This window comes from Atractosteus spatula, chromosome 3 (assembly GCF_055471065.1).
Source record: "Atractosteus spatula isolate fAtrSpa1 chromosome 3, fAtrSpa1.hap1, whole genome shotgun sequence".
Taxonomy (NCBI): domain Eukaryota; kingdom Metazoa; phylum Chordata; class Actinopteri; order Semionotiformes; family Lepisosteidae; genus Atractosteus; species Atractosteus spatula.
The window spans coordinates 43,345,184-43,371,739 of record NC_142708.1 but is presented as its reverse complement, the minus strand read 5'-3'; the positions used below and the strand labels follow the sequence as shown (position 1 = coordinate 43,371,739).

Below are 26,556 nucleotides of genomic sequence, written 5' to 3'. Positions count from 1 at the left end.
CCAAGGGGAATAATGTGCATTTGCCCCCCTAAGATCATTCAGAGTTCCTGGAATTCACATTAGCTGGACTGCAATTTGATCGGTCCACTATATCTGCTTTGTATTTGCCAGCTAAATGTCAGGACAGGCTCCAAATGTAGTTAAAGAAATAAAAAACTAACACTAAAACAGGAAAAGGGGGTGCCAACCCAGTAACAGTAACTGAAAATCAGGCCATAGCTGGCCTGACTTTTGCTCGGTAAAGGTTTATATCTCCTTGTCGTGCTTATCAATATTTCTGCCTAGTGGTTCTATGAAAATCTAAATATTAATAATGGGCACAACAAGCTGTCACATATTTCTTTGGTTTTTGCCATGGAGTAAACCCAAACTGTGGCTGTATAGTCGTTTGTCCCTGCTATCCTTCTGTATAGCATGTGCATGTTCTCACCATTTCTCATATTATGGCTTTCTACTACAGTTCAAAGATATGGTGTGCAGGTTAACTGAAGTCTCTAAGTTGCCAGTGTATGCATGTATGAGTAGTTGATTGCATACAAGTGCACCCTGTAATGGAATAACATCATCTAAATCAAGGGGGAGACTGCAAACCCTGACCCTGCTATAAGCAGCGTAACCCAATAATGATAAAGCATTTACTGAAAATGGATGGATGGAGTCTTATATCAAGAAAAACTACTTTAAGTGACTTGATGTAGCACAGATTTGGATTTCCAAAAGATGTTCAATAACATCTGCCTTGGTTAATACTGGTACATTTTTACTATTTATGTTTAAATTCAAATATACACCTCTCAACTTAAGGGAAAGTCAATATTAAATATACTCAGTATGGGACAACACAGAAATCATGTGAATGTGTACTTTTTCAAGACTCCTAACAGCCAGAGATGCCAACCTTCTAGGTGTCAACTGAAGATCTAAAAACTATGTAACAGTAAGTCAATAGTACTTTTAGTTCAGGTGGGTAGCTGCGTCAGCATGCTTTAGGCCGCAAAGGAACAAGTAATAGGTTTATTCCATGCTGAAAAGAGAAGAAAGAAAACACAACGTTGTGTTTTCCTCTCTTTTCAGCATGGAATAAACCTATTACTTGTTCCTCAATAGTACTTTTATACTACCACTGCCAGCCATTAACATACATTTTTACACTTCCCCTCATAGCTGTCAATTAATATTACCTTTAACAAAAATCTATCTTGGCAGGTCTGATACACAAAGCGTCATGCCGCCGACAGTGGAGCCCCTCCATTCACCATTTATCATTCAGGACCATAATGTAAGATGACTTTTCCACATATAGAACAGTAGGAAAGCATCTAAACCCAACCTTGTTTCAACAACCACACTGAAATTTTGTGACAATCACCCTGTTCCCGTTTTTACAGATATTTTCAATCTATTCCTTAAGCAGGATAAAGTACCACACTGCTTTAAAATGGCTACTAGAATACAATGAATACCACTCTAGTACCTACAAAATCTCCAGTGTGAGCCGCCTCAATGACTACAGACCTGTTATGATAGTTTTCCAGAGACTCATAGCCATTTTCCTGTCTGATGTGCACTTGGACCCACGCCAGTTTGGCTACAGAGCAAGTGGGTCAGTGGATGATGCAGTCTCCATACGGCTCCATGATATATTTCCTCAGGATTGTTTTATCACCTCTCCAGTACTCACTTGTATTTCACATTCTGTCACAATGAGGTGGTATAAAGGAAAGAAGCTGAATTAATTGAATGGTGCAGCCTAAACAACCTGGAGCTAAATGGCAGTAAAACAACAGAATTTGTCATGGACATTAGGTGAAGCAAGGAGCACTCTCACCACTATAAATCAATGGTCTGGTTGTAAAGGAGATGGTAAACTAAGCTCCTGGGCAACACTCTCTCCAGCAGTCTAAAATGTGAGGTCAATGCATTCATGGTCATGCAGGCTCATCAGAGGCTATTCTGAGACATTTTAAGAAATATGGAGTGTCGCAGGAAGAAATGACTCTTTTTCACAGATCTGTCATGAACCTTCTCCATCAATATGTGGTATGGCAATACTTCTGTCCAGGACAAGAAGCAGCAAGAGACTAGTGTATATTGCATTCAAAATTGTAGAATGCCACCTTCCCCTGTGGACTCACTCTACTTCTCTAGACTGAAACAAAACCCTTCCCACCCTGTCCAACTTCTGATTACTTTCCGCCCCTCTCGCAAGCAGCTTAATGCTATCAAGACGAGGACTGGTAACAGGTTTCGTAACAGGACAGTATGTTTGTATTGTACAGTATGTCTTTTAATTGTAAGAGCTCAACGAACCAAATTCCATGCAACTAGTTATGGCAATAAAGTACTAAACATCCAAATAAACGCCACACAACATATAGCAAGTACCCAATTGCTACCTCATCCAGGTAAGGATGCCCAGCCACAGCTTTGTTGAAAAAACTGGACATATTCTGACTATATTCTGTGTCAATGTTCCACAACTAATCATGAAAGAAAATTAAATTTCTGCTTGTGTGCAAAAAGGAATGGCAGCCAGATAACATTTATGCAATTAATAAAGCAGGTGATGTGGAATGTACTTCTATTGCACAGACAAGGGAAAGTTTACATTTCAAGTAAGATAAATAAAATTATAGTTTTATCTTAACAATAAAACAATGCTTACATGTGTAGCCATTTGCAGTAAGTAAATTTACTTTTTTCCCCCAATTTGAATTATTTGAATAATAATTTTGTAGTCAAAGTAACTGTCCTGTCTAAAAAAATATGGTGTTTGCAGTTATGCTTTTCACTGTGCACAATTTAGCAAGAAACAATATCAGGAGCATGTTAAACTATATAGAGAAAATAAAACTCCATCTGTATATAGCAGTTACATATGTAAAAAAATCTTAAATTACAATTGTCTTGTGTACAAAAAAAAAGGTAAACACTGTGATTGAGCATTTGTCTCTGATGTGCTGCATTACTTTCTTTCCCCCTGTCTCTGGATGATCATAACCCCCATTTTAGAATCTCTGATTACCTTCAAAAACATCTGTCATTTTGCAAATCTGGGCAAATGTTGATCCGTTGGCCCAAGTATAGACCACATCCATCAGATGGGGGCGGAAAGAATTGAGGTACATCTCTTCATCAACTTCCAGCTTGGCTTCTGCTGATACTTTGGCTATCCGCTTAGCACATTCCTGAAACCAAAGATTTAGACAAGTACTAATTAGGAAACATTTCTGGCTTTAGACACTTACTACAACGTCAATAAAAAGAGATCCCCCAATAATAAAACTGCAACAGTATATATATATATGCATAATAAGTACAGAAAACATTCTCCTAATTTTTATTATTGGGTTTGAATATATAATGCATTTATATTGATTTCTGTTATCACAAGAGATTTTTTTTTACTTTGCACAAAGTTATTTTCAACAACAGGTTAATTGCACATTTCCTTGGTGCAATTTAATACCTTTTTTAATACAAATGTATACGTCTCAAAGATTTGCATATACATAATTGAACACCGATTTATGACAAAGGCTGAAAACGTCTTACAAACTATCATATAGGACATTAAATACAAAACCAAACAATGTTCAGTTTTAGCCTTTTACACTGCAACTTCAAACAAAATAGTTTATACTACAGCATTCTTCCACGGTGTAATCTTCCTAAAGAGCAACAAGATCAATTCAAGGTCTAAGGGAGTGTTCTGCCCTACAATGCTGAAGGAACTGAACCTTTTTAGTCATAAAAAGATTAAAAAAGGGACTTAATATAAGCAATCAGGAACCGGTGCACTCAAGTGTAATATATATGGAAGTTCATTTAGACTTCAGATCAGGAGGCATTTCGTTATCCAAAGGATTGTGGGAATATGAAACAAGCTACTCTTCCAAGCTGTTGAAGCCAATACCCTGGTTTCTTTCAAGAAACAGTGAATAAGATCCTCCTGTCAACCACTACCAAACAGCGTAGCGTAGACTGAATGGCCTCTTCTCACTTGTAACCTTTCTTATGTTGCCCTACTGTGAGAGCAACTCTTCTGAAAACAGACAGTACAGCACCACAAATAAAAGAACACACCTTTACATACAAAAGTGATAGGCAAACTGTGGAGTGCACCAAGCTTAATGCAGGAAAGCAATGGTGTTGCAGTGCTATAGGCACTCCAGAGCAATGAACAGATTAAAAACAGATATTGCTACCATTGAATCTAAAGACCAGTGGTCTGTAGATGGCACTGTACATTAGAAAGAATCTACTTAAGTCGGCTTCCTACTGGGTAATTCTCTACATTGCATTTTAATAGATTATTCTGTAATCATTCGTGCGTTAACACATTAATGGGCAACTTCCATGGGACTAAAAATGTTTTACATTTTAGACTAACTTAATCCATTTTGTGAATCGGTCCATTTTTATCTTATTTTTTGAAAGACCTTTAAGACATTAAAGACGGACATCTAAAATTTTTAAACTGTACTAACTGGCAACATCAAATTAGAATCCATATATATTTTTAAGGGTTTAGGTTTGTTTGAAAATTATTAACAAGAAGATAGAAGTATGTGAAAGCCAAAAACATAAAAACATTCATGATAAATATCGAGATAGGAGGAATTAATAGCTCACTAAAATGAGCCCCCCAACATGGCAGGCATGAAGTCCCAATGCATCTACACTGCTATGTTTGAGCCACTACAAGTACCGTTTCTGCTGCTTTCATTTCTGAGATAAGCAATACTTTTCTGGCAGGAGTGACGTCAGTCAGCCTCCCCAACAATGGTGCAGGAAAACCAAACCCATCTCATTTGTTTAAATTGATTGAACAAGGGTATATGCTGCTTTGTATTCTGAGATGTTAGAAAATCTTTTCTGGGAAGTGATGTCACTCAGCACATCATGTTTGCCCTTTTAAAAACAAATTTTTTGTGCTATTGAGCCGATTTTGATACCTACTAATTGCTTTCTCAGTCTGTTCAGGTATAGATCTTCTTCATTTAAAATGACTGATGATTATCTATTATTGGTCTGCGTGCATATGTGCATTAATTATAAAATTACAACTATCTTTGTATTATCCTTTTTTAAAAAGGTGGAAGTTAAAAAAAAATCTTTTTTTTCTGAAAACAAATTAACTTGCAAGTCTTCAAAGCAATGTAATTTGCTAAAGGTGAAGAACTGTTTAAATTCCATACTTAAAAGATTAAAATGAACAAATTAATGCAATTTCTTAGATTAAAAAATAGTGTTGTATCTAATCATTGTATTTTGTATGTAGCTAATACATAAAGGGAGAAAAGTACCAGACTATTAGAATACATTAACACCTGAGGAAGGCTCCACAGCCGAAATGTTCCGTTTTATTTCTTTTCAGCATGGAATAAACCCGTTACTTGTTCCTTATTAGAATACATGTCCATCCTGGTACTACTATGGGCTGAGTTTATGTCAATAAAACATTGTAACATATATAAAGGTCATCTTGCAACATGGTTGTTTTGACTACTGCTTTGAGGAACTCATTATGAATTGGGAGTCACAATTTCTACTCTTTGAAGGGGGAAAAAGCAACTTTACGGAACTTGTCATAAAATATTTGATCAAACATAGCAGCAGTGTGATTCAATGAAAAGTGAAATTTAAAGGCACTCTCATTCTCAACATTCTCAGCTAAAGACTTTGATTCTCACACTACCATTAATGAAAATTTACTGACTTGGTGAAAACAAACCCCAGTATTGGAAAAGTTTGCCCCATCTCTGCGTTGATCAACTCATTCGCAACTGCTGCTGTGTTGCTCCAGATTAAATATTTAGCCAGTGTGTACTATTCACAGATTACATCTAAGTACTCGTTCTACAATTTCACAAATATAACTGTAGTAACTAATTTTATGTGCTGTACATACAGCACTATATTAGCATAAGTAGCACACTGTTTGTATCCTTAAACAACATAACTTATAACTGTTTTCACCCCCTCAGCTGTTGTCTGACACGAGAACACTTTAAAATAACCTTCCTACATTTTTCAGCACTGTGCCCAGCTGCTGGCTGTGTGTGTGTGTGTGTGTGTGTGTGTCACAGACAGAAAAAGGAGCAGGAGGGGAAGATCGCGAAAGTTTATCCAACACTATTTTAGTGCAACAGGCATACCTGCATCTGCCGCAGAGGTCCTGCCAGCTGCTCCGTCATCTTAGGCATTTCATTGGCCTGGAAAAGAATCAAACAGTTTTCATAACACTGAGCACTACGAAACTTTGGATTCACTGCTTTCATATACTTCTTTTACAGATCCACTGTTACCCATAATATACCCATTAGTATCATTTTTAAGAACAAGGAATTAATGGTATATGAAAATTAATTAGCTCTGGTCATTTCACTACAATACGAAGCACAACTGTCCAAGACTTGTACTTCTATTCTTCCAACTTATAATTCTGTTTTGAGGTCATAAAGTCACCATTATCGGTCACAGACAGGTGCGTAAGACTTCTAACATTGAACTATGAAACAGCTGTGCATATATGTACTATATCTCTTACAAAAAGCAACTGTCAAGGTTATGTGTATAAATATATAAAGGAAGTGCATAAATTAAACACAGATTGTGTTTCCAAGTCAGTTGTTTGAAAATCAGAATGCATTTTCTAAAAGAAACAATGTTACAAATGGTGTTTAGGTCCCAAGGCTAGCCCACAAAAACTTGTTTAACCCATTATATCTTCACAGTGTGCATACAATAGTACATTTGATTTGCAATGTAAAAGAGGCACTTCATGCAGATATTGACCTTCAATTTGCTCTTCTCGGAAATGATACCACTTATTTAGTTACTAATATTACGGTTATACAGATCATTTCACATGTACTAAATTTCTGGCTTTGTCTTTGATAATCACCACCAAACATACCCGATCTGTGATGAGGTTCTCCTTTCTCTAAACTAATTTTAGATTAATTTAACTAATCTAAGACACTTTGTCTAATTTCATTTCAAAATATATTACTTTTCCTTCATACAGGTATCGCTGTGAGAGCACCATTATGCTTATCACCCATGGTTAGTGCAATTTTGTAACTGACAAATGGAATGAAAGCATCTATATTTCACTTGGAAGGTAATGAGAAAGCAACTGAGCAACTCACTAACAGCAGCGCACATACACAGTAGGTTGCATGCAATATGCTGTGCTGCTGCATTAACGGCCCAGGACTGACGACATGTTCACAGGTGGTGCTTAGACAGTCAAATTATTAAAATATCTTATGAAGCTTGTGAAGCATGTGATGGGTGCAACTCCGGTCTACCTCTGTTGAGATTTGATCATGGTTGCCTGCTGACTAAGGTGATGCAAAGTGCTATGCACTAGACAGTGATGAACTCCAACACACTAAAAGGCCAGGTTTTCAGCAGTGGGAGAATTCTACACCGGCTTCCTACTCAACTCTTACGCTCTTCCTCTCTAATCTCCTCCTCTGAAGCAAACCATGACAGTGACCAATAGACATCTCTGTAACACTGTGACAGGTATAGCTCGATTTTTTTCCTGCTAGGATATGAGCACAGTCGCTCACAGAACACACAGTGCCTCTCCGTAAACAGAGGCCTAAAGTGATGGTGTCTGGGAGTGTGTAGTTGACACAGCTTAACTTGCAGTGATTCCTTTTCTGAGGCAGATTACAATCCAATTCATGAAGAATCTAAAGAAATCTACAAAAACACTTTAAACGTTATAAGCCTAATGATTTTTTCAAATGAAAAAAGTTTTTCATTAAAGGAAATGCCAAAAAAGCTAGGTGCTGTAAAAACAAACCTTCCACTTTTAAATAGAAAGCAGTGCTGTGATTGCTGTAGCTTTATTAATGTGAACCTCCCTTGCTTCCATTCACAAAATACACACAGATTAGTGCCAACAAATTTGAAAATAGTGGATAATGTACATTGGAACAAGTAATAGGTTTATTCCATGCTGAAAAAAAGAAGAGAGAAAAAACACAACGTTTCGGCCGTGGAGCCTTCTTCAGGTGTGTGCCTTTGTGTTTTTTGTGTTTTTTCTCTCTCTTTTTACAGCATTTCCATTCACATAGTGGTATTACATTTACAAAAGAGAAATATTAATGTAGGTGTCCACAGCATTGCTGTAAAAATGAACTTATTGTGAAGCTGTGTAATAAATACAATACCACACTTGTATTCACAATGCATCATACAGTTATTTTATAGCGTTTTTAACATGTTAATACTTTAGTTACAGGCAGGCATATGCGAGAAAGGCAACATAGTGAGCTTATGTGCCCAGAATTAAGAAAACACTTTGCCGTGACATACATGGAACAAGGCAGTTTATAAAAACAGGGAAAAAAATAACTGAACTGCAGTGCTTTATAACATTTAAGATCAAGCACCAGTGTCTCATCATAACTGAGCACTGCAAACTACTTTGTCAAAGAACCATTTATGGCCCTCCTGCCATTCCCAGCTGCACAAACACATCCACATTGGCACAGTCTGAAGAGCATCATTCAGACTCTCTCAGACACACAGCCAATGGGAAGCAGAATCCATGTGTTTCGATTTCCCAGGATAGTATATCGCCAGTGGGTCAACTGAGGAAACCATTTGCCTTTTCTATTTAATGGCTCTGCTCATGATGCTCAGAGTTCATGCAGGGTATTTTACTTGAGTGGATCAAGACCTCTTGAGATGTTAAAACACAGATAAGCTAGCATGCTGTTTTATGTTGTTTAAAGTGTTAAAACACTCAGAATAATTAAATAAACTAATTCCTCTATAATTAGGTACAAGCAACTACCATCTATTTTTTTTTTAAAGTAGAGTGAACCAAAAAAAACATAACAGGCAAACAGATCCTCTGAAAACAGTTACATATTGGGAGTTACACAGAGCTTCTATAAACACAGAAATGTTGACTTTGACATTTCTTTACCATTTGCTAAAAAATTGCATAATTACATAAAGATATAATTAAAAGCAGAAAAATCAATAAGCATAAACAAGCCAAGATTTCAAAATGCTGTCTTGAAATTGGGATGTTCCTTCAGTCAGGATGTACTGAACTATAGTATTTTTAATTAAATCTGTATGAAAAAAGTATGCTCTGTTTAACGCATCGTAATGTACAGTGCCCTCCAGAATTATTGGCACCCTTGATAAAGATGAGCAAAAAAGGCTATGAAAAAATGTCTTTGTTGTTTATCAGCTTGATCTTACACTGAAAATATGAGAGAAATCTAACCTTTCAGTGAGGCAAAATTATTCAAAGAAAAAAAATCCTTATAAAAATAAACATTTTTCTCAAAAACACATTTCACAATTATTGGCACCCCTAGAAATTCCTATGAACAAAATCTAATTGACATATATTCCTGTTTATATTTGACCTTTTTAAGCACATATCTTTAGGAACTTTAAAGTGGTCATCCATGAGTTCCTGTTTCACTGGGGTATAAATATGAGGTGACACGCAAGCCAAACACCCTTAGTCATCCATCAACATGGGAAGATAAGAGAATACACAAATGAAATAAAACAAAAGGTTGTTGACATTCATAAATCAGGCAATCGCTATAAAAAAATCATAATCGATGCCACCTGCATGCCAACAAACTAAATAGTTTACTAAATAGGAAGGCTTGCCAGAAGAAAGCCTCTGCTGGTGTCAAACCACAAACGTAAGTGCCTGGAGTTCGCTAAATATCACTGGAACTTTGATTGGAACTGAGGTCTATGGTCAAATGAGACAAAAATAGAGCTTTTTGGCAACAAACACCAGAGGTGGGTTTGGCGTAAAAAGAGTCAAGGTCATACAGAAAAGAACCTAATCCCCACTGTGAAGTATGGTGGTGGATCTGTGATGTTGTGGGGCTGTTTTTCTTCCAAAGGCCCTGGGAATCTTGTTGGGATACATGGCATCATGGACTCCATCAAATACCGGAAGATTTTAGATCAAAATCTGTCTTCCTCTGCCAGCCTCTGGTTGGATCTTCCAGCAGGACAATGATCCAAAGCATACCTCCAAATCCACACAGAAATGGTTCACTGACCACAGAATCAAGCTTTTGCAGTGGCCATCCCAGTCCCCTGACCTAAACCCCATTGAAAACCTGTGGGGTGAGCTGAAGAAGAGAGTCTACAAGCGAGGACCAAGGACCCTGAAGGATCTGGAGAGATTTTGTATGGAGGAATGGTCTCATATCCATTTATACGCGTTCTCCCACTTCATCCAGCATTATAAGAGAAGACGCAGTGCTGTTATCATGGAAAAGGGAGGGTGCACAAAGTACTTAATGCAGAGGTGCCAATAACTGTGACACGTGTTTTTAAGAAAAAAAATCTTTGAATAATTTTACCTCACTGAAAGGTTAGATTTCTCTCATATTTTCAGCGTAAGATCAAATTGATAAACAACAAAGACATTTTTAATAGCCTTTTTTCCTCATCTTTACCAAGGGTGCCAATAAGTTTGGAGAGCACTGTGATTGCATCGCAGAAAAGTATTGATTTGAATTGACAATGCTACTGTTACTTCTATAGTGTACTGTGTAAAGAAAAGGGAAAAACAGCTTACATTTTCCTGGAACACAAAACAGCTGAGCAAAGCTGTTGCTTGTTCAGAAGTAAGGTCATTGAAGAGGCCATTAAAAATCATTTCTGTCAACAGGAGCTCATCCGCACTGTAAAACAACGAAGATAAAAGTTAGAATATAAAAGAACCTGATTTAAAGTTTCTTCAGTACTAGATGAATTTAAGTCGGGAACATACAGTAATTTAGCACCTTAACTCCCTACTGACTTAAACTGAAAATAAACAAGTGAGAACTGAAATTCTGGGAATGACCAAACGGTACTAAAATTAATGCTTTTCTCAAAAGGTGTTTCTGCTCAGCACCATTTTAAAAATTAGAGTCGGCAAAATTAGAAGCTGTGACTAAATTTATGAATTTTCTGCTAGATTTAGTTTTCATGATTTGCTGAATCCTGTCTCCAACTTTATAAAACAACGTGTTAAAGTCAACCCTTTTCAATTATAGTCTTTTATTATGTTACTGAAATGAGCAGAATAAGATTAGCTTGTGCTAGAACTACAATTATTGCAGTGTTTTTACTAGCCAGCAGCATATTAAAACGATCTAGACCGAAAATAAAACCTTCACCTTTTTCGTCATTAACAATATTGAGAATTGACATCCTGATGACTAATGACACATTAGTCATTTTACTTTCATTATAAAATGACTTCATAAAATTGTCAGAGACTAAAATGGATGGAAATTCAGATTACTTCATCACTAGAAAACTGTTTATACCTGGTAAATACCGAGATGGACTTTTGGGTTGCCACAAAAGCAAAGTGTGCAAGGCGGGATATCAGTCCATCGCATTGCAGAAATTTGAGCCAACCCCCCCACCTAGGTTCAACTAATATGAAGGTGTCCTGAGGTTAAAGCTCAATGGGTAAATTTAAATCCATAACACACACTACAAACGATGGCTCTAACCACCTGATGCGTTTAAAACATGCATCTTGAAAATACATTATGGGTCATTCTCTTTGGTTTTAACATTCAGCATGTCTGGAAAACCTGCATTTCCTTTTATCTTCATAGACTCTAATGAAGCAACTCTCCTCCAAATTCATAAATACCTTTTACAGTTTAAGTCCTACTTGGCAGCATTACACAAAATTTTAATCCAGCACTTCATTGGATTCTCCTTTATTTACAGTATATAATACCATATGCAGCAGACTGCATGGGAAATCTATTTGGATACAATAATATAAAAATCTAACAAGGCTTTAGTCATCTCATACCTTTTTACTGTTAAAAATATGGAAGACATTAATTTATATTTATAGTACTTATAGTAGTTGCCTACTGTTGATTTGAGTAACAGAATTGCTAGATGGTAACTTGATCCTCCCAAAGCTCAATAAGTTTGTCTCTAAACTGTAGCAAACTGTGTGGGAGTTTTGCCACATGGGCTGTTGTCAAATATGGTCTATTCCGAAATAACCAGGCTAATTCTGTATAAAGCTGAAGTGCAACTGAAACAGCGGAAGGGAAGAAAATCTATCTAAGACATTAAGGTTTCAGTTCAAGTGAATACATGACATTGTTGCTAAATTATTTTCAGGGAAAAAATAGTTGTTAAATGGAAAATCATATTTTAAAAAATCACCTGCTGATTTCACATGCAACGCGTCCTTTCATCTCAATGACATCAGAGGAGGTTGAAAAACCCAGCCGCCTAAGGACTCGTTTTCGGCACTTAAGTTCATCCATCTGCAGCACTGTCCTTGCTTTCTTAAGCTCTCTCTTCGCTGCCTTTAGGTCTCCAGCAATCTGAAATTTCAACGAACACCCCATAAATACTGCTGAATTTGATGCTTAAATTGGGACTCTAATATTGTTCAAATATGTACAAATTTAGCATAAAGGTGTTAGAATGTATGTACATTAATGCTAAAGAGCTCTGTGCAAGTCCCTCAGAATACCCATAAGACAATTTAGAAATTTAAAATCACTTAGTCCAATACAAGGACACAGTTGTTTCTGGAACACCTAATATTAATATAAATGACGGTCTTACTGCAGCTTGTTTCAAGATATAGCTCTAGATATATTGTTCCCAAACCTGGCCCTGGAGTAACGATCTTATGGTTTTTGCTCCAGGCGATTTCTTAATCACAGACTGTGATCACTGATACAATGTCTTTCCTTCAAGTGTCTGTTCATCATAAACTGATCAACTGGTAGGAGATGTTTAACGAAAAATAATGGCAATCAAGCTGAGGGAAGGCTGTGTAAAGTTCTGCATGTTGATATTAGTGGAAACAGTAGCAATGAGGCAGGGTATTTTTGAAACTCAAGACTGATATAATATAAACAAAAAACAGATCACATAAGTAATCAGTTAGGACCTGAGCTTTAAAGCTCAGTTGGAATGAAGACCAGCAGGCATAGGAATGCCTTCAGGGTTGGGATCTACAGCTCTAGAAATCAGTATCTGAAAGCATGGTTTCTTTTGCAGGCAGCATGGTGGTGCAGTGGTTAGCATTGTTGCCACTCAGCACTGGTGGCCTGGGTGCTCCGATTTCTCCCCACAGTCCAAAGATGTACTGGTAGGTTAACTGGCTTCTGGGGAAACTGGCCATGATGTAAGTGTGTGCATGTTTGTGTTTGGGTGGGCCCTGTGGTGGACTAGTGTCCTGTCCAGGGTGCATCTTGCACTGAGCCCTGTGCTTGCCGGGATAGACTCCAGATCCCCCACAAGACTGTACTGGATAAAAAAGTTAGGAAATAGAAGGATCTATAGGTTTGGTTTGGACACATTTTCCATCTAAAAAAGTATTTTTTTATAAAACATTGCAGTGCACATGCCCACACATTGTCTCTTCCTATAATTCCTATAAAGAAAGTATACAGTGAGTGTTTACTATCCACTGCAGATGGAGCTTTTTCCTTAAGATTTTGGAACTAAATTAAAACCTTAAAATAAATGCTGTAGTTACCAAAACATTTCTAGGACTTTTTGCTTTCATGGTATAATTAAAATATACACATATTCTAATACTGCATTGTCTAGTAAAATCAAATCACTAAAATTAATTGTGGTCTTTGCATAGCATCTCTTCAATTACATTTGCATGGTAACCCAATATATTAAACTAATAAAAATAAATACAGTATTAGTAAAATACAATATTTTACTAAGAGGACTAAATATGGGAATGTGACTTTTTAGCTTTGCATCAAAATGACTAAAAAGGGTCACTCACACTGTGAAATGAAAACAATGGAACTCAAAAATAAGGCTTCTTAATTAAAACCATAATCGAAAGCTTTTATCAGCTCAACAGCTGTTAACAGCCAAACAGATATGAGAAAGAAGGGCTCTATACATCTTCCATGTAAGGCAAAAGGAATGTGAAATCATAATTACTTGTCATTAATACTAAGTAATACAGTATTTACTGAGACATCACTTACTGAAGGAAATGTGTTATTATTTTAATGTTCTTCAAAGAGTGTTTGGCTGTTGATTAAAGATATTCTCTAATCAAATGTTTAGAATTCCAAATAACCAAATCTAAAGCTGTCATGACAGTCTATTTAAGGAAAGCTCTCAATTGTAATACCACATGTCCTTACTCATGCTCAATCTGGATGACACACTCTAGAAGATAAGTAGCAGCTGCATTATATAGCGTGAGCTATGTATGCAGTGGTAATAATAAATTAAGTAATACTTAACATAGGTACTTAAAACACTCCCCTTTCACAACTATATTTACTGAGGAACACCAAACCAAAAATGTCCAGGTCTCCAAAAATACCTATTAAAATTAATATTATTTATTTTTAGATTCACTCTAATGATACTTGTTCATCTCCAACTGTTTCATACAGTTTAGAAACTGTTTAAAAACCAAACCTAGGGTATGAACATAGACAAATATTAAAAGCTGTCAAGACTGACTCAAGGACAGGTATAAGGCTACTCTTAGACAGACTTATCTCACCTGCCTAAATGTTCCTTACATTTAAATCTAAATGTTTTGATAGACTTGGAATTCTGGTTCCTGACAGTTTGCAGATGCAATCAGTGCCTCAGAAGACACAAGAATAGTTAAGGCTTACCTGTGCTTTCTTCTCACATAGCTTGTACACGGAGTCCAGGTTAGGGTCATTATGTAGAGGGTGCGAGTACATCCTGTGCTCAAAGGCTTCTACTTTCTGGATTACTTTCTTCAGCCCCTGGTCCTTGATTCCCATATCGTCAATGGGATCCAGAAGAGGTATCCCATCAGGAAAACGTTTTTGCACCTCCTGGGATGAACATAAATTGATTCATATTAGGTAGTAGTGCAAATTGCCAACAAAGTACCATGTTCACTGTCACCTCAGAAGTATTAACCCGATGGAGTGATGGGATAATACGCACTTACAATTCTAGTTTTAAAAATGAATGTGGTTATTGAAGTTCTCAATTAGAAAAGAGGAAAATTTGGAACAATATAGCAATTTAAAAGCAGAAACCCAGTCCTTCTTGGGCATTGAGCAAAACTTGGATATACAGAAAAGGCAGCAGCCATCAACAAAATGTGACTGCTGGCACCTACTGGCAAAATGACTAATCCCTCTAAACTGACCTGGAGTCACTTAAAAAAGAAATAGCCAAGAAACAAAACAGGGTCTGCTTCTATGCGTTTCTAGTTCTTCAGGTACTCTTCCGTAACTTCAGAAGATATAGGATCATTGACATGGCCTGGACTCTGGTGGCAGTCTCTGTCCTATCTTAGAGGAAACTTGTTGTCAGGGCCAGGGTGACCTGAACATAAGAGTGCAGGAGACAACTGGAAACAAATATTAGGTTCTCGCAGAAAAGAGTGGGGAACTGTAGCCTTTGGCCTTAGGCTTAGGCTTGCGAGAACTGTGCCCCTTCTTAGGCCAGCCACATATTTCTTTAACAGTTATTGGCTTACAATCTGGCTACTGTACCGCCAAGCTAAACATACATAAAAACAAAGGTTCCATCCCAGGATGCTTTTTTAACAAATCTAGTTCCTATTGCAAAGTATTCCATTACATTTCTCTGTGGTAAATGGAAGAGATGATCTCACAATCAGAAATTAATAAACACACAGTACATGATTAGCTGTAGCAAGTTATTATTTACTGGATGTTCTGCTCCATTCCTAGGCCAGTTACATCAATCAGCTGTTTGCAGCTTGTTGTGGAGGCTTGACATGCTAAGTTCTTGGGTTGCTAATGGTTGAATATACAACTGTACGTACAGTACTTTCCCAATAACTAAGATGCTTTCTTATATTTAAGGCTTTAGCTACTGCTGAAATGTTTAAAAACTGAATGTACACTATTTAACTATACCACAAAATCACAGATCCATTTCCTTAACTTATTAAAAACTTTTGACTTGTTCCATCAAGTACAAGTCTGAAATTGGCCATTGTCATCTCTTGTTTTACAAAACAGATTGGATTTAGGATTAAATACAAAGGCAAATTTATAATCTCACCTGAATGGATTTGAGGACACTTTGTCTGTTGTCAAATGGTCTAAGGTCTTTGGGGATGTAAAGCCTGACTGAACTAATTGATGCGAGAAGATGGAGCATCACAGGAACAACCTAAACAAGAAACAAACACCATTAACTCCAACACAGGTTTCTGTGGCACTCATATTGTGGACTGGCATTACAAGAGAGTGCGCAAAACATTAAAAACTATACTTTTTTGTTTTGACAGTCTCCAGGAAAGGGCTTATTTGTTCTTTTTTTGTGCTGACATTGGAAAAAGGTTTCTATCGGAGACTACACTCAAATCACACTTCCAGAGCAGCTTACCTCCCACAGACCACTGAGGTCAGAGAAAATCATAACTCGTTCCCAGGCCAGGCAGAAGCAGCTACGTGCTAAATGGTAAAAACGGTCAAATTAGAGATCCCTTTTGAATTGGAGTATTTATTAAAATGTTTCACCAGGAAGAAACCAAGTGAGAATAAAAATATAATTTGCAGGCCTGTCTCTGAGAGGTAGTGAGAGGAGCAGGATTCTGGAGTTTTTCAGTCAATGTTGCATAAGTGCTGTTGTGTAATTACCTTTCAGGCACAAAGCTATGGACAAAAACATCAATTCAGTAAACATCAGTCTCCACCTTCAAAATCTGTGATCCCTAGATAGTCTTGCACATTCAGAAATATGAAGGCAACACATACAAGGGACCCGGGATTAGAGATTGTATTACTTAATCTACAGTTAGCCCCCGGATAATCTAATACCTTAGTCTCAGTGAACAAGCAAATCCTCCTCTTTTTAAATGAGCCAGAGAAAGTGTTAAGGGAAGCAAAAGCTCTTCTGCATTTAAGTGATAAACTGGTAAGTCTGGAGAAACATGCCAAGTATTACACTTAGCATTATGATTCATAACACAACTATTTTACACAACAAAAAAAAAACTGCATGGCAACTACCACATATTTAATCTCATCGTTGCTAAAAGAATGATATTTTAAGCAGAAATCACTGGTTAGGATAAAACAGATTTTTGTTTATCAGGAAAGAGTAGAAAAGGGTTATTTTATGCTGTACTGTGCAGTCTATCTGAAAAAACAGACAAGATTTAGGATCTATACTCTAATTTGTCCAATTACCTAAATTGGTAAAATCGGCATCATCATCAATAATAATACATTTACTAGTAAGTAAATTATTTGCAATAATTTACTTACTCGCATTTTTCAACAACTGTTTATGGTGATATTATTGCAAAAACAAAAAATCTGCATTCACCTGGTACACCATTTCTTATCCAAAATAAAATTAGTTTAACAGACACTCCAAAGTGAAAATTCATTAAAAACATTTTGCATTGTACATACTAGTGTTGCTCAAGTAGAGCACAGAAAGGCCTCTTCTGGCAATTTGCCATACCACACTATGACGCACTTAATAAACCACATATCTTCTAAGATGTTTATATTGAAATCAGGATGAAATAAATGGCATTATCAAAACTGCATACTTGGATTTAACAACAATGTCATTGTTTATAAAATAAGGAAAATTACATTTCCTTTAAAATGTGTTTCAGTAGAAATAAAATTAATTTCACTCGGTGAAAAAAGCTCACCAGTGCTCTCTAATGCAACACTGATCTGAGTCTTAAACAGTGCAGCAAGGCATTTTTAGCTGAATCAAGGTTTTGCAAAGACCACTCTGATTGAAGTCAGTGAGTACGGCACAGAGATGCAGAGCAATCCATTAATTGTATGTACAATTAGTCAATTGATAGGGAGTTCCAAATGTGTTTAATGTGGTCTGCTAAACTCTGGTATAACACATTTCAGCATAACAATTACACAATATGACTATGAGAGGAAAAAAGGTAGCTCAGCAGAATTCTTCAAATTCAACAGTGAAAGAAAAGCACATGACACCAGCAAAAATGAAAAAAGTTGTGGGACTATGGAACAAGCAACACAGCCATGCTGTTCATGTCGATACCCTGACTTAAAATATTGGATGAAATCCTGGGATTAATTAATTACTAAAATCCAAATATATTACTTGGCTAAAGGAAAAAACATTGTTATTCAGTAACTACTTATCCAATCGGGGGTCACGGTCGCCTAGAGCCTATCATGGCAAGCATCTGGCACAAGGCAGTATACACCCTGAACAGGATGCAAGTCCTTCACAGGGCAATGAACTATTTCCATTCAACTCATGATCATCTATCATTGGTACCAACTAAAACTCAACTCAGCACATATGAATTCAGAATTTGAAGAATATTCTATAGCGCCTACACATGCATTTAAAATTCTACATAAAAAAATGATTAAGGTGTTTAGTGATTTGGGCTAACGATGAGACCAATTTGATGAAGAAAGATCTGACTTCATTAACATTATTAATATGTGTAACCTTTTACAAATATGCACTGTCATTTGTATTAAGAATACAAGGCTTTGTGGATACTGCAAAAGTGATAAATATTTTGTCTTTTGGGTTCTAACTAGCAAGCAAGGATTCCATGGGAGCAGAAAGCAAGCTGAAATCAGAACAAGGACAAAAGGGCAGAAAGAAAAATAAGACATTTCGAAAGGCTTATTCAGAAAAGGCTCTTCAAGCCAAAGTAAACACCCGGCCCTGGGATTCATCCAGATGCACATCATCACAGGATTGGTGTTTGTTAGTTTTGGACTAAACAGAGGACAGGAAGCCCTGCAAGAATGCCTCCGACTGACACTAGTGTGCAGTATTATTTTTTTTTAAATCAACACTTTCTCTTTCTTCGACCTGAATACGAAAATATCACAAAACTACCGAATCAAAATTACAGACCCATTAAACCAAAAAGACAATAACTTCCCTTTAAACCTTTTTTCTGGCCATGCCAATCACCTCTTTATGCTACAAAAATTAGGCAAAGTATCGACATGTTGGAGAATAGACACAGAATTAAATGAATACTGCAGAGAGTTGAAAGTAGTTAATTGATGAAGATCTCACCCAGCTATTTATTGAAAGAAGCCAAGATATTTGCTTCATCGGCATCACTGGGGAGCTTATTCCAGGTCATCAACAACCCTTCATGTCAATTAAAAGATCTTCTGTTCTCAGTTTTAAATGCATTACCCAGTAATTTCTACTTATGTGCTTTCAAAACACTATGACTTAAGGATATCATGTCTGCAGTTATAAAAAAATAATTATTTTAGTTGCAGAGTGCTTTACATCATGGATTAAAAAACAGGAGAGTCACTAACCTGCATTTCTCCCTTTTCTCCAGGCTTGGCAGGTTTGGCAGCCTCTGTTGCAGCATTCTTGACACTCTCTTTGCTGCAGTGGACTAGCACCTCCACCACATACAGAGGATCCAGGTCCCCAGTGTTGGCCTGTACCAACAGAACATCAAGATCAATCTTTCCATATTCAGGGCATTTCTGTTCTGTTTCCTTCCATGCCATTGAGATAAAGACACAAAATGACAAAGCAGAGCAGTGGCTTCTACAATTCTGCTACCATTTGTTTTTGATCAAAACATTTAATATTCAGCCCAATGTGTCTCCAAACTCGCCAACATTACTCAGAATTTTTCAATGACTCAATGCAATTAAAAATGTATAGCACAAAAATTCCATCTTATGTTCTTATGTAAGATGCTATTCAAAATGCACAGAATGAAAGCAGTCTACCGCCCTAATAATACAAAATTACATTCAACTTTTCTTTGCGTGGTTGTTGGATCATTTACTATAATTCTATGCCCTGACAGCAATTAACAATCATGCAAGAATAAAAGAAACCAATGAAATATAAATTTGCAATTTTAATTTTGAATGAAGTGCACATGGACCCCAAAGACATTCATACAACATAAATAATACTCCCTTATTCGATTGTTGAGCTATACCCAATTGCCACAATGCAAATGTGTGTTATAGCAGATATGACTGTATACTAAGTGATAAAAAACATCATCAGTTTTTAACAATTATCATTTACAACACACTTGTTACTATAATAGTTATCACTCACTATCTTCTGAGTAGTTACAATATACAGACACCCATTAATACTGATACTGAGTTAAAGTGTTGTCAGTTTATTTCTGCCACAGTGATGGAAAGTAAATTGTCAATATCCTGATGAAATAAAGCATTCTGCAAGCACTTCAAATACACAATTTAGCAAGTAACACATGACCGTACCTTTACATTTGATTTTTTTGAGAAATTAATGACAACCCCCCATCCAAAATCATTGTCATCATTTTTCACCTACGGAAAAACAAGAAACCAATATTATTGCATCTGTTCAAATTACAAGAATAAACAACTCTGGAATGAGATGGCATTAGCAGTAAGCAATTTAGACTTCTTGATAAAACCAGAAATGTAAATAGCTTGAAATAAGCTCTGGTGTCAAAAATGATACTTACAAATCTGAACCAGGGAGAGTTAATATTAGATGAAAATATAGTTAAAAACAGAATACAGCATTAAAGAAAAAGTAATAAGAGAATTCGAATCACATAGTTCATGTAGAAAGCCACTGCTGTGATGGCTTTCTATCAGAATAGAAAAGCCATAAGCCGAGGTGCTGAGAGGGTGTGTACTTCCTATTTAAAATAAATTTACAAAAACAGACTGATGGTAAAATGAGAATTTATTATACATCATTTTCAAGCTTAACTTCAGCTAAAGAGTAAGAGTGTTTCCACAATGTTTTTGGAAGGTTGTATGATTTAGAGCCTGTTGTCCTGTTAGGGGCTTCTTAAAGGACAGATGCAATTTTCTGCTTTTCCTTCCCATTCTATTTTTATTCCTGTTTCTTATCCATACTCCTCTCCATTAAAAAAAAAATGTTCATATGGAAAACATGATGGTTTCTCAGATCGTGACCTATAACTACTAGATTGTGCGTAGCTGTAGTCTTACTGTGTTAGGAACTATTGACAGTGAACCCTTCAGACGTTCCCCTAATCACTAGTGAGTGGCTTGTCAGCTAATACAGTAAGGTGATTCAGCGCTTAAGCAACAAAGTCACAAGTGCATTATGGTCTGTCATAAAGGATAAATTAATCACTGTATTATAAACCATATGATTTTTCTCAAAACACATGGATAGACTCATAAATTTAATTTCCCTTTTCTAGCCTGTTTAGAACACCAACATCAGGTACCCTGATTGAAAGGTGGCACAAACCCCATAAAAGCAAACTAACTTAAAGGCATGGAAGAATCAGGTGCATGTGACCTGCTGTAAATATGTGAAGTATCGTGGCTGGACAGCAAGGTCTGAAGAATGTCAATCAGTTAACTTTACTTCACCCTGATGGGGCAATGCTCCTCTACACGTTTTCAAAAATAGCAAATACATCCGTTTTAACAACACTTTTCTTAAAATCTGAATATTAAGATTTTTTTCAATATTATGTTGTAAATATGACCACAATTTCTTACTGAGACTTATATAAAAACAGAAATGTTATTTTATTAATCTCATGTGGGGAAAAAACTGCCTTGATGGTTTTTTTAAATTCCTATCGTGTCTAAGAACAGTGTTTAACACAACTAAACATGCAAGAATTGCAAAGGCATTGCTAGAATGTTTGCAGGATATTCTACATGACAGCATAGAATACATTCAGTATCCAGTACTACACCACATTCTGCTCCTCCTCCTTTGAAAGAATATAGACCTTCTGTAAACCTAAATTAGGTCATTCATTGGAATCATTGCACCAGACATCTTATGGAAAGGCATTATACACTTTGACCAGAAGTAACAAAAGCTATGACCAAAGCATCTGTAACTATTTTACTAATGTCTCATAACTGTGGCAAAATTGTATCCCTGTTCATTTTGTCCTTTCAGGAAGGAAAAGATAGTGAATGTCCTCATCACGAAGAGCTTCTAGGTTAATTTGGGCAGAAAAGGCATAATAATCTGGAGATTCTCCCAAAAAAGCATTCACTTTGGCAGCTGTGCCAAAGATGGTGGAACTAGGTCCAAACACTACTACAAAAAACTACTGTTGTTTTGCAGGAAATCTTGTTACTTTCAGTGTAGAGTGTTAATTTTTCAAGTTCCAATAAAGGCCTTTAGGAATTTTTAACAAATTCAACCAGACTAAGTTTAGTAAAGACCTCACTATTTCTGACCTGCAATGATTAATTCATCCATGAGCTACTGCTTTCAATTCAAGGTTATGATTTGAAAATGCATGTAAATGTCATCTATACTTTAACCACTATACTTTCACTATGCCAGTATCAGTTGCCAGTTACTGCCTTCAGGAACACAATGAAAGTGGGACTGGTATAAAAATATTCACTACTTTATCTATAAGGGTAAGATATAGAATAATACAACATGGTTGCTCTTCTTTCATGGTTTCAAGTGATAACCCATTAGATATCAATTCAAAAGCCAGCTCATTTGAATGAATTCATGACTATAACAAACAGTCTTAAAGAATACATATTTCATCATTACCTGAAATATATATATATTTCTGTAGATTGTACCCCATCACCAGCTTTCATATTCCTATAGCTAAGAGTTTCAGAGGTTGTTAGTCTGCCAAAATTTTCTTCACTAAATTGTGTGCATTTTCAGACACATTTCTAAACATTTCTCTGATTCATGAATTGTTCCCACCCTGTGCAGATACTTGTCCATACATTTCACCGCTGTGCACTCTTTCTGATAATTTACTGCATGTTTAATAGGTCACCAAAGGTCAGAGAGACAGCCTTTTTTTGGAAAGCCCTGCCAATTTCTTCAGGCCATGAACTGCCCAGGTATTATTAATAGAAAGCTACTGAAATAATCAGTTAATTTCTTCTGTGTTCAAAGTGAATTATTTGAAGCACCCATGTAGAAGAATTTGTATCGGACTCTCAGATTAGGGTCTTCAAAAGTCCCTAACACTGTCACTTTCTCATCCAACATTTTCCAAATATAAAACAGATAATTTTGCTGACCTATTTTAATACACATAACTCATTCAATTATCTCTAAGATCTGTTAAAAATCAAAATGAGAAAATAGCTTTCATATGTGCATATGGGCAGCCACAGCTGTACCAAGTGCCATCTCCCTGCCCAATATATTAAACAAAATCCTTTTATTTATTATACTCTTCTGGTTTGCATTATGAATAAGGGATCAGTAACACAAAATAATTCTCAAATATTCATGTCTACGATTTCTAATTCATCACAAAGTATTAAAAATAAATGTCATAATGCCACGTTCTACATAAAGGCAAGGGAAGATAAACAGGAAAGATGTGACAGTGTCCAACTTCATCAATCTTCAGTCATTCTAAGGGGACACCGATAACACAATGGGTCATAGCGGGTAACACTGCCAAAGAATGCAGAAGTGGAACTCTTCATCTTCGTAAGCTTATTATATTACATGTTTTAACAGACTGGAGCCATCTTGAGCTTCAGTCTAAATTGAAAAACCTTTGGGTGATATTTGATTCTGGCTTAACATTTGACCCACATGTGCAGAATATTGTCAAAACATCGTTTTTTCACCTTAGAAATAATCGCTAGACTACGCCCTATGTTATCACTAACTGTGGCTGAAAAGCTGATCAACACATTTGTTCTCTCGAATTGACTACTGTAATGCTCTACTCGCTGGGGTATCTAAATCTATCTAAATCTACTTTAAACAAACTGCAGTATTCGGCAGCCAGAATCCTGTCCAGGTCTACTGCAACTGATCACATTACTCCTATCCTAGAGTCCTTGCACTGGCTTCCTGTCAAATTTCGTGTGGTCTTTAAAATCCTCATGCTCACCTATAAGGCTCTGCATGGCTTGTCACCTCAGTACCTGTTTGAACTATTATTGCCCTACTCCCCACCTCGCAACCTTCGCTCTTTTAAGAACAGAACTGAACCCAGGGACCCAGCGCTGCAAGGCAGCAATGCTAACCACTGTTCCTCCATGCCTCCTTAAATATAACACCAGACAAGATAAAATATTCCATTAATATCTCAGTCAAAGTGCTATAATTGAAGTAATAAATGATATTCCAGTGCAGAAAAAATAAACTCTAAAAGCAGATAACCACAAAATCTTAAAATAAGAAAATGGTGACATTTGGAAAATTGTTGAATCTTTTAAATTGTCAATTTTATATTTATATTGCATCCTGAATACATGCACATATGAAAACGATTAACCTTCCTTTGGTAACTGAAGACTTTGAGAAAATGCAAATGATCTGGATTTAAGTAAATTGTTGACACATTCTTTGAAAAATTAAAGACTAAATGTATCAAATGTAGGATTCTAACTTATTTCCTACTTTCTAATATCAATTAAACACTACTGACTTAACATCTGCTGTGAATTTATATATACCAGGATTTAAATGGCTTGCAAAACAAATGCAACATTCCTTCCATCAAACTCTTCTGCAGCATATTGCAACTAATATTTTAGTGGACAATCCGTTATTAAAGAGTTTACAAAATGTGAACTTTATGAATTGTAACATTTTGTTGCTCCAATAAATACATAGTATTTAAGCTACATGGTAAATTCTGACATTTAGTATATTGGGGCTGACATTAAAAGTAAATTCTGGGTGGGGCTGACATTGTTATTGTTGCTCCAATACACTAAATATCTTAATTTAGTTCAGTGGTGAAGCTACATGTATGTAATACATAGTAATGTATATTAAATACTAACAAACCAAAGAACACTTCAAATATATTTCTTGGTAACTGGTCACAACATCCTGTGTAAATTTGTAAATGTAAATTTGTATTTCACCCTTTATAATGAATAACATAAATATAATACAGTATCTCCTATATTATAAGTGAGGGACATAAAGTTTGTCTGTATGTGGTTTAACTCATTAAAGGAACTCACCCCTGTAACTATACATGACATTTGTGGCTATAGCTGTGGCTACAAAATTGTGGGTAAAAACCACACTGTTTATTAAGGTACAAGAAGTAGTCAGCAGACTGACTAAATTTACAGCAATGACAGGTTGTACTTGGGCTTACTTTGACCAGTCTCCCAGGCTGCAGAAAGGGCAAGCAGTACTTGGGTTTATGAATGTACTCTTCAATCTCCTTTCCAAGCTTCGCCAGCTGTTGGCGAATTTTGTAGTAGGTAACCACACTTTCTTCATTAGGGATTTCAATCTCATTATACAGTCCTTCCAGTTTCTTCATTTCTGCAAAAAGCGGAGCAAGTTAATAAAACACATAGAATTTCTAACCACTTCATCCAATTCAAAGTTGGGGGGGAGATGGAGAAAGAAACAGGTGCAAGGCAGGGTACATCCTGAATGGGATAACAGTCCATCAAAGGCAGATGCCTGGATAAGATTTTAAGATAAATTAGCTGCTAAAATCCATTGGGACTATTTGACTACATAATTATTAAGTTCTTCAATAACCACTTCTCCAATTTAGGTTTTGGTGATCCCAAGCCTATCCCAGCAAGCATTGAGCACAGGGCAGGATACACCCTGGACGAGATGCCAGTCCTTCACAAACACCATGGCCATTCTACCAGAAGCCAGTTAACCTACCACTATGCTGCTGAACTGCTGGAAGAAACTGGAGGAAACCCACACTAACACAGAGAACATACAAACGCCAAGCAGATAGCACCCCAAGCCTGAAATGGAACCCAGGGTCCCAGCGTTGCCACCATGCCTCCATTATAAAACACAAAGAATTTTTATTCTTAGCATGTTCCAGTTTTTTTATCAAGAGAATGCTGAAAATACAAAATAAATACTGGGAAAGAATATCAGGGTGCAAGAGAACCGTTTTGCTTTTCTATCAAAATTACTGCGTTTTGGGAGGCAAGAATTTGGATACATTTTGTATCATGGTTTATCCACAACATGCGGAATATGTCAAAGAAATTCAACTTACAACTTCACCTGTACATGCTGACATTCCATCAAAAGGGTATGCACAAGAATATTGTATATTCAAGCTATTAGGTATATCATTCAAATATACATATGTTCAAGACTACTTCTGTATTCAATTTACTTCGAATGTCAGTATTGGCTACATAATATCTACTGCTAATAAAGACTGACACTTACTATCCACAACCCCTGGGACAGCTCTGTAGTGCTGAAACTGGTAGAAAGACTTCTCCAACATGTACTCTGGATTGATCTCTTCAACACGCAACAGGTTAAGGACCATGTTATAAGTGAGATGGAAAGCACTGTTGAGAGGATCAGCAGAGCCCTGGAAAAGGAAGCATATCTTTAGATTATGTTCTAAAAGGGGAAAAGGAAAATTAAAACAACTTTTGAGCAATTAAGTGAATACAACACTTAGACATGTGGATGAGATACTAGCATTACAAACACCACAAAAAATGGATGGTCCTCTAAATTATGTGGTTGTTTTAGTGCATATCTACTGTGTGTTCTGTGCCATCTTCACAGCAAAGCAATTAAACTGTGTCCAGT

General features: G+C 36.4%; 1 protein-coding gene across 1 annotated transcript in view; it reads right to left on the bottom strand.

The window, feature by feature from the left end:
* The window catches only part of mtrex (Mtr4 exosome RNA helicase), a 58,991-nt gene that overhangs the window by 4,246 nt on the left and 28,189 nt on the right, over positions 1-26,556 (bottom strand). The window contains exons 16-25 of the mRNA XM_088909908.1: positions 26,179-26,329; positions 25,115-25,287; positions 20,274-20,342; positions 19,329-19,457; positions 16,075-16,185; positions 14,676-14,864; positions 12,214-12,377; positions 10,601-10,706; positions 6,162-6,218; positions 3,026-3,188 (exon numbers count right to left, since the gene is read on the bottom strand). Coding sequence (XP_088766034.1) covers positions 3,026-3,188; positions 6,162-6,218; positions 10,601-10,706; positions 12,214-12,377; positions 14,676-14,864; positions 16,075-16,185; positions 19,329-19,457; positions 20,274-20,342; positions 25,115-25,287; positions 26,179-26,329 — 1,312 coding nt within the window. The remainder of the gene's footprint in view (positions 1-3,025; positions 3,189-6,161; positions 6,219-10,600; positions 10,707-12,213; positions 12,378-14,675; positions 14,865-16,074; positions 16,186-19,328; positions 19,458-20,273; positions 20,343-25,114; positions 25,288-26,178; positions 26,330-26,556) is intronic.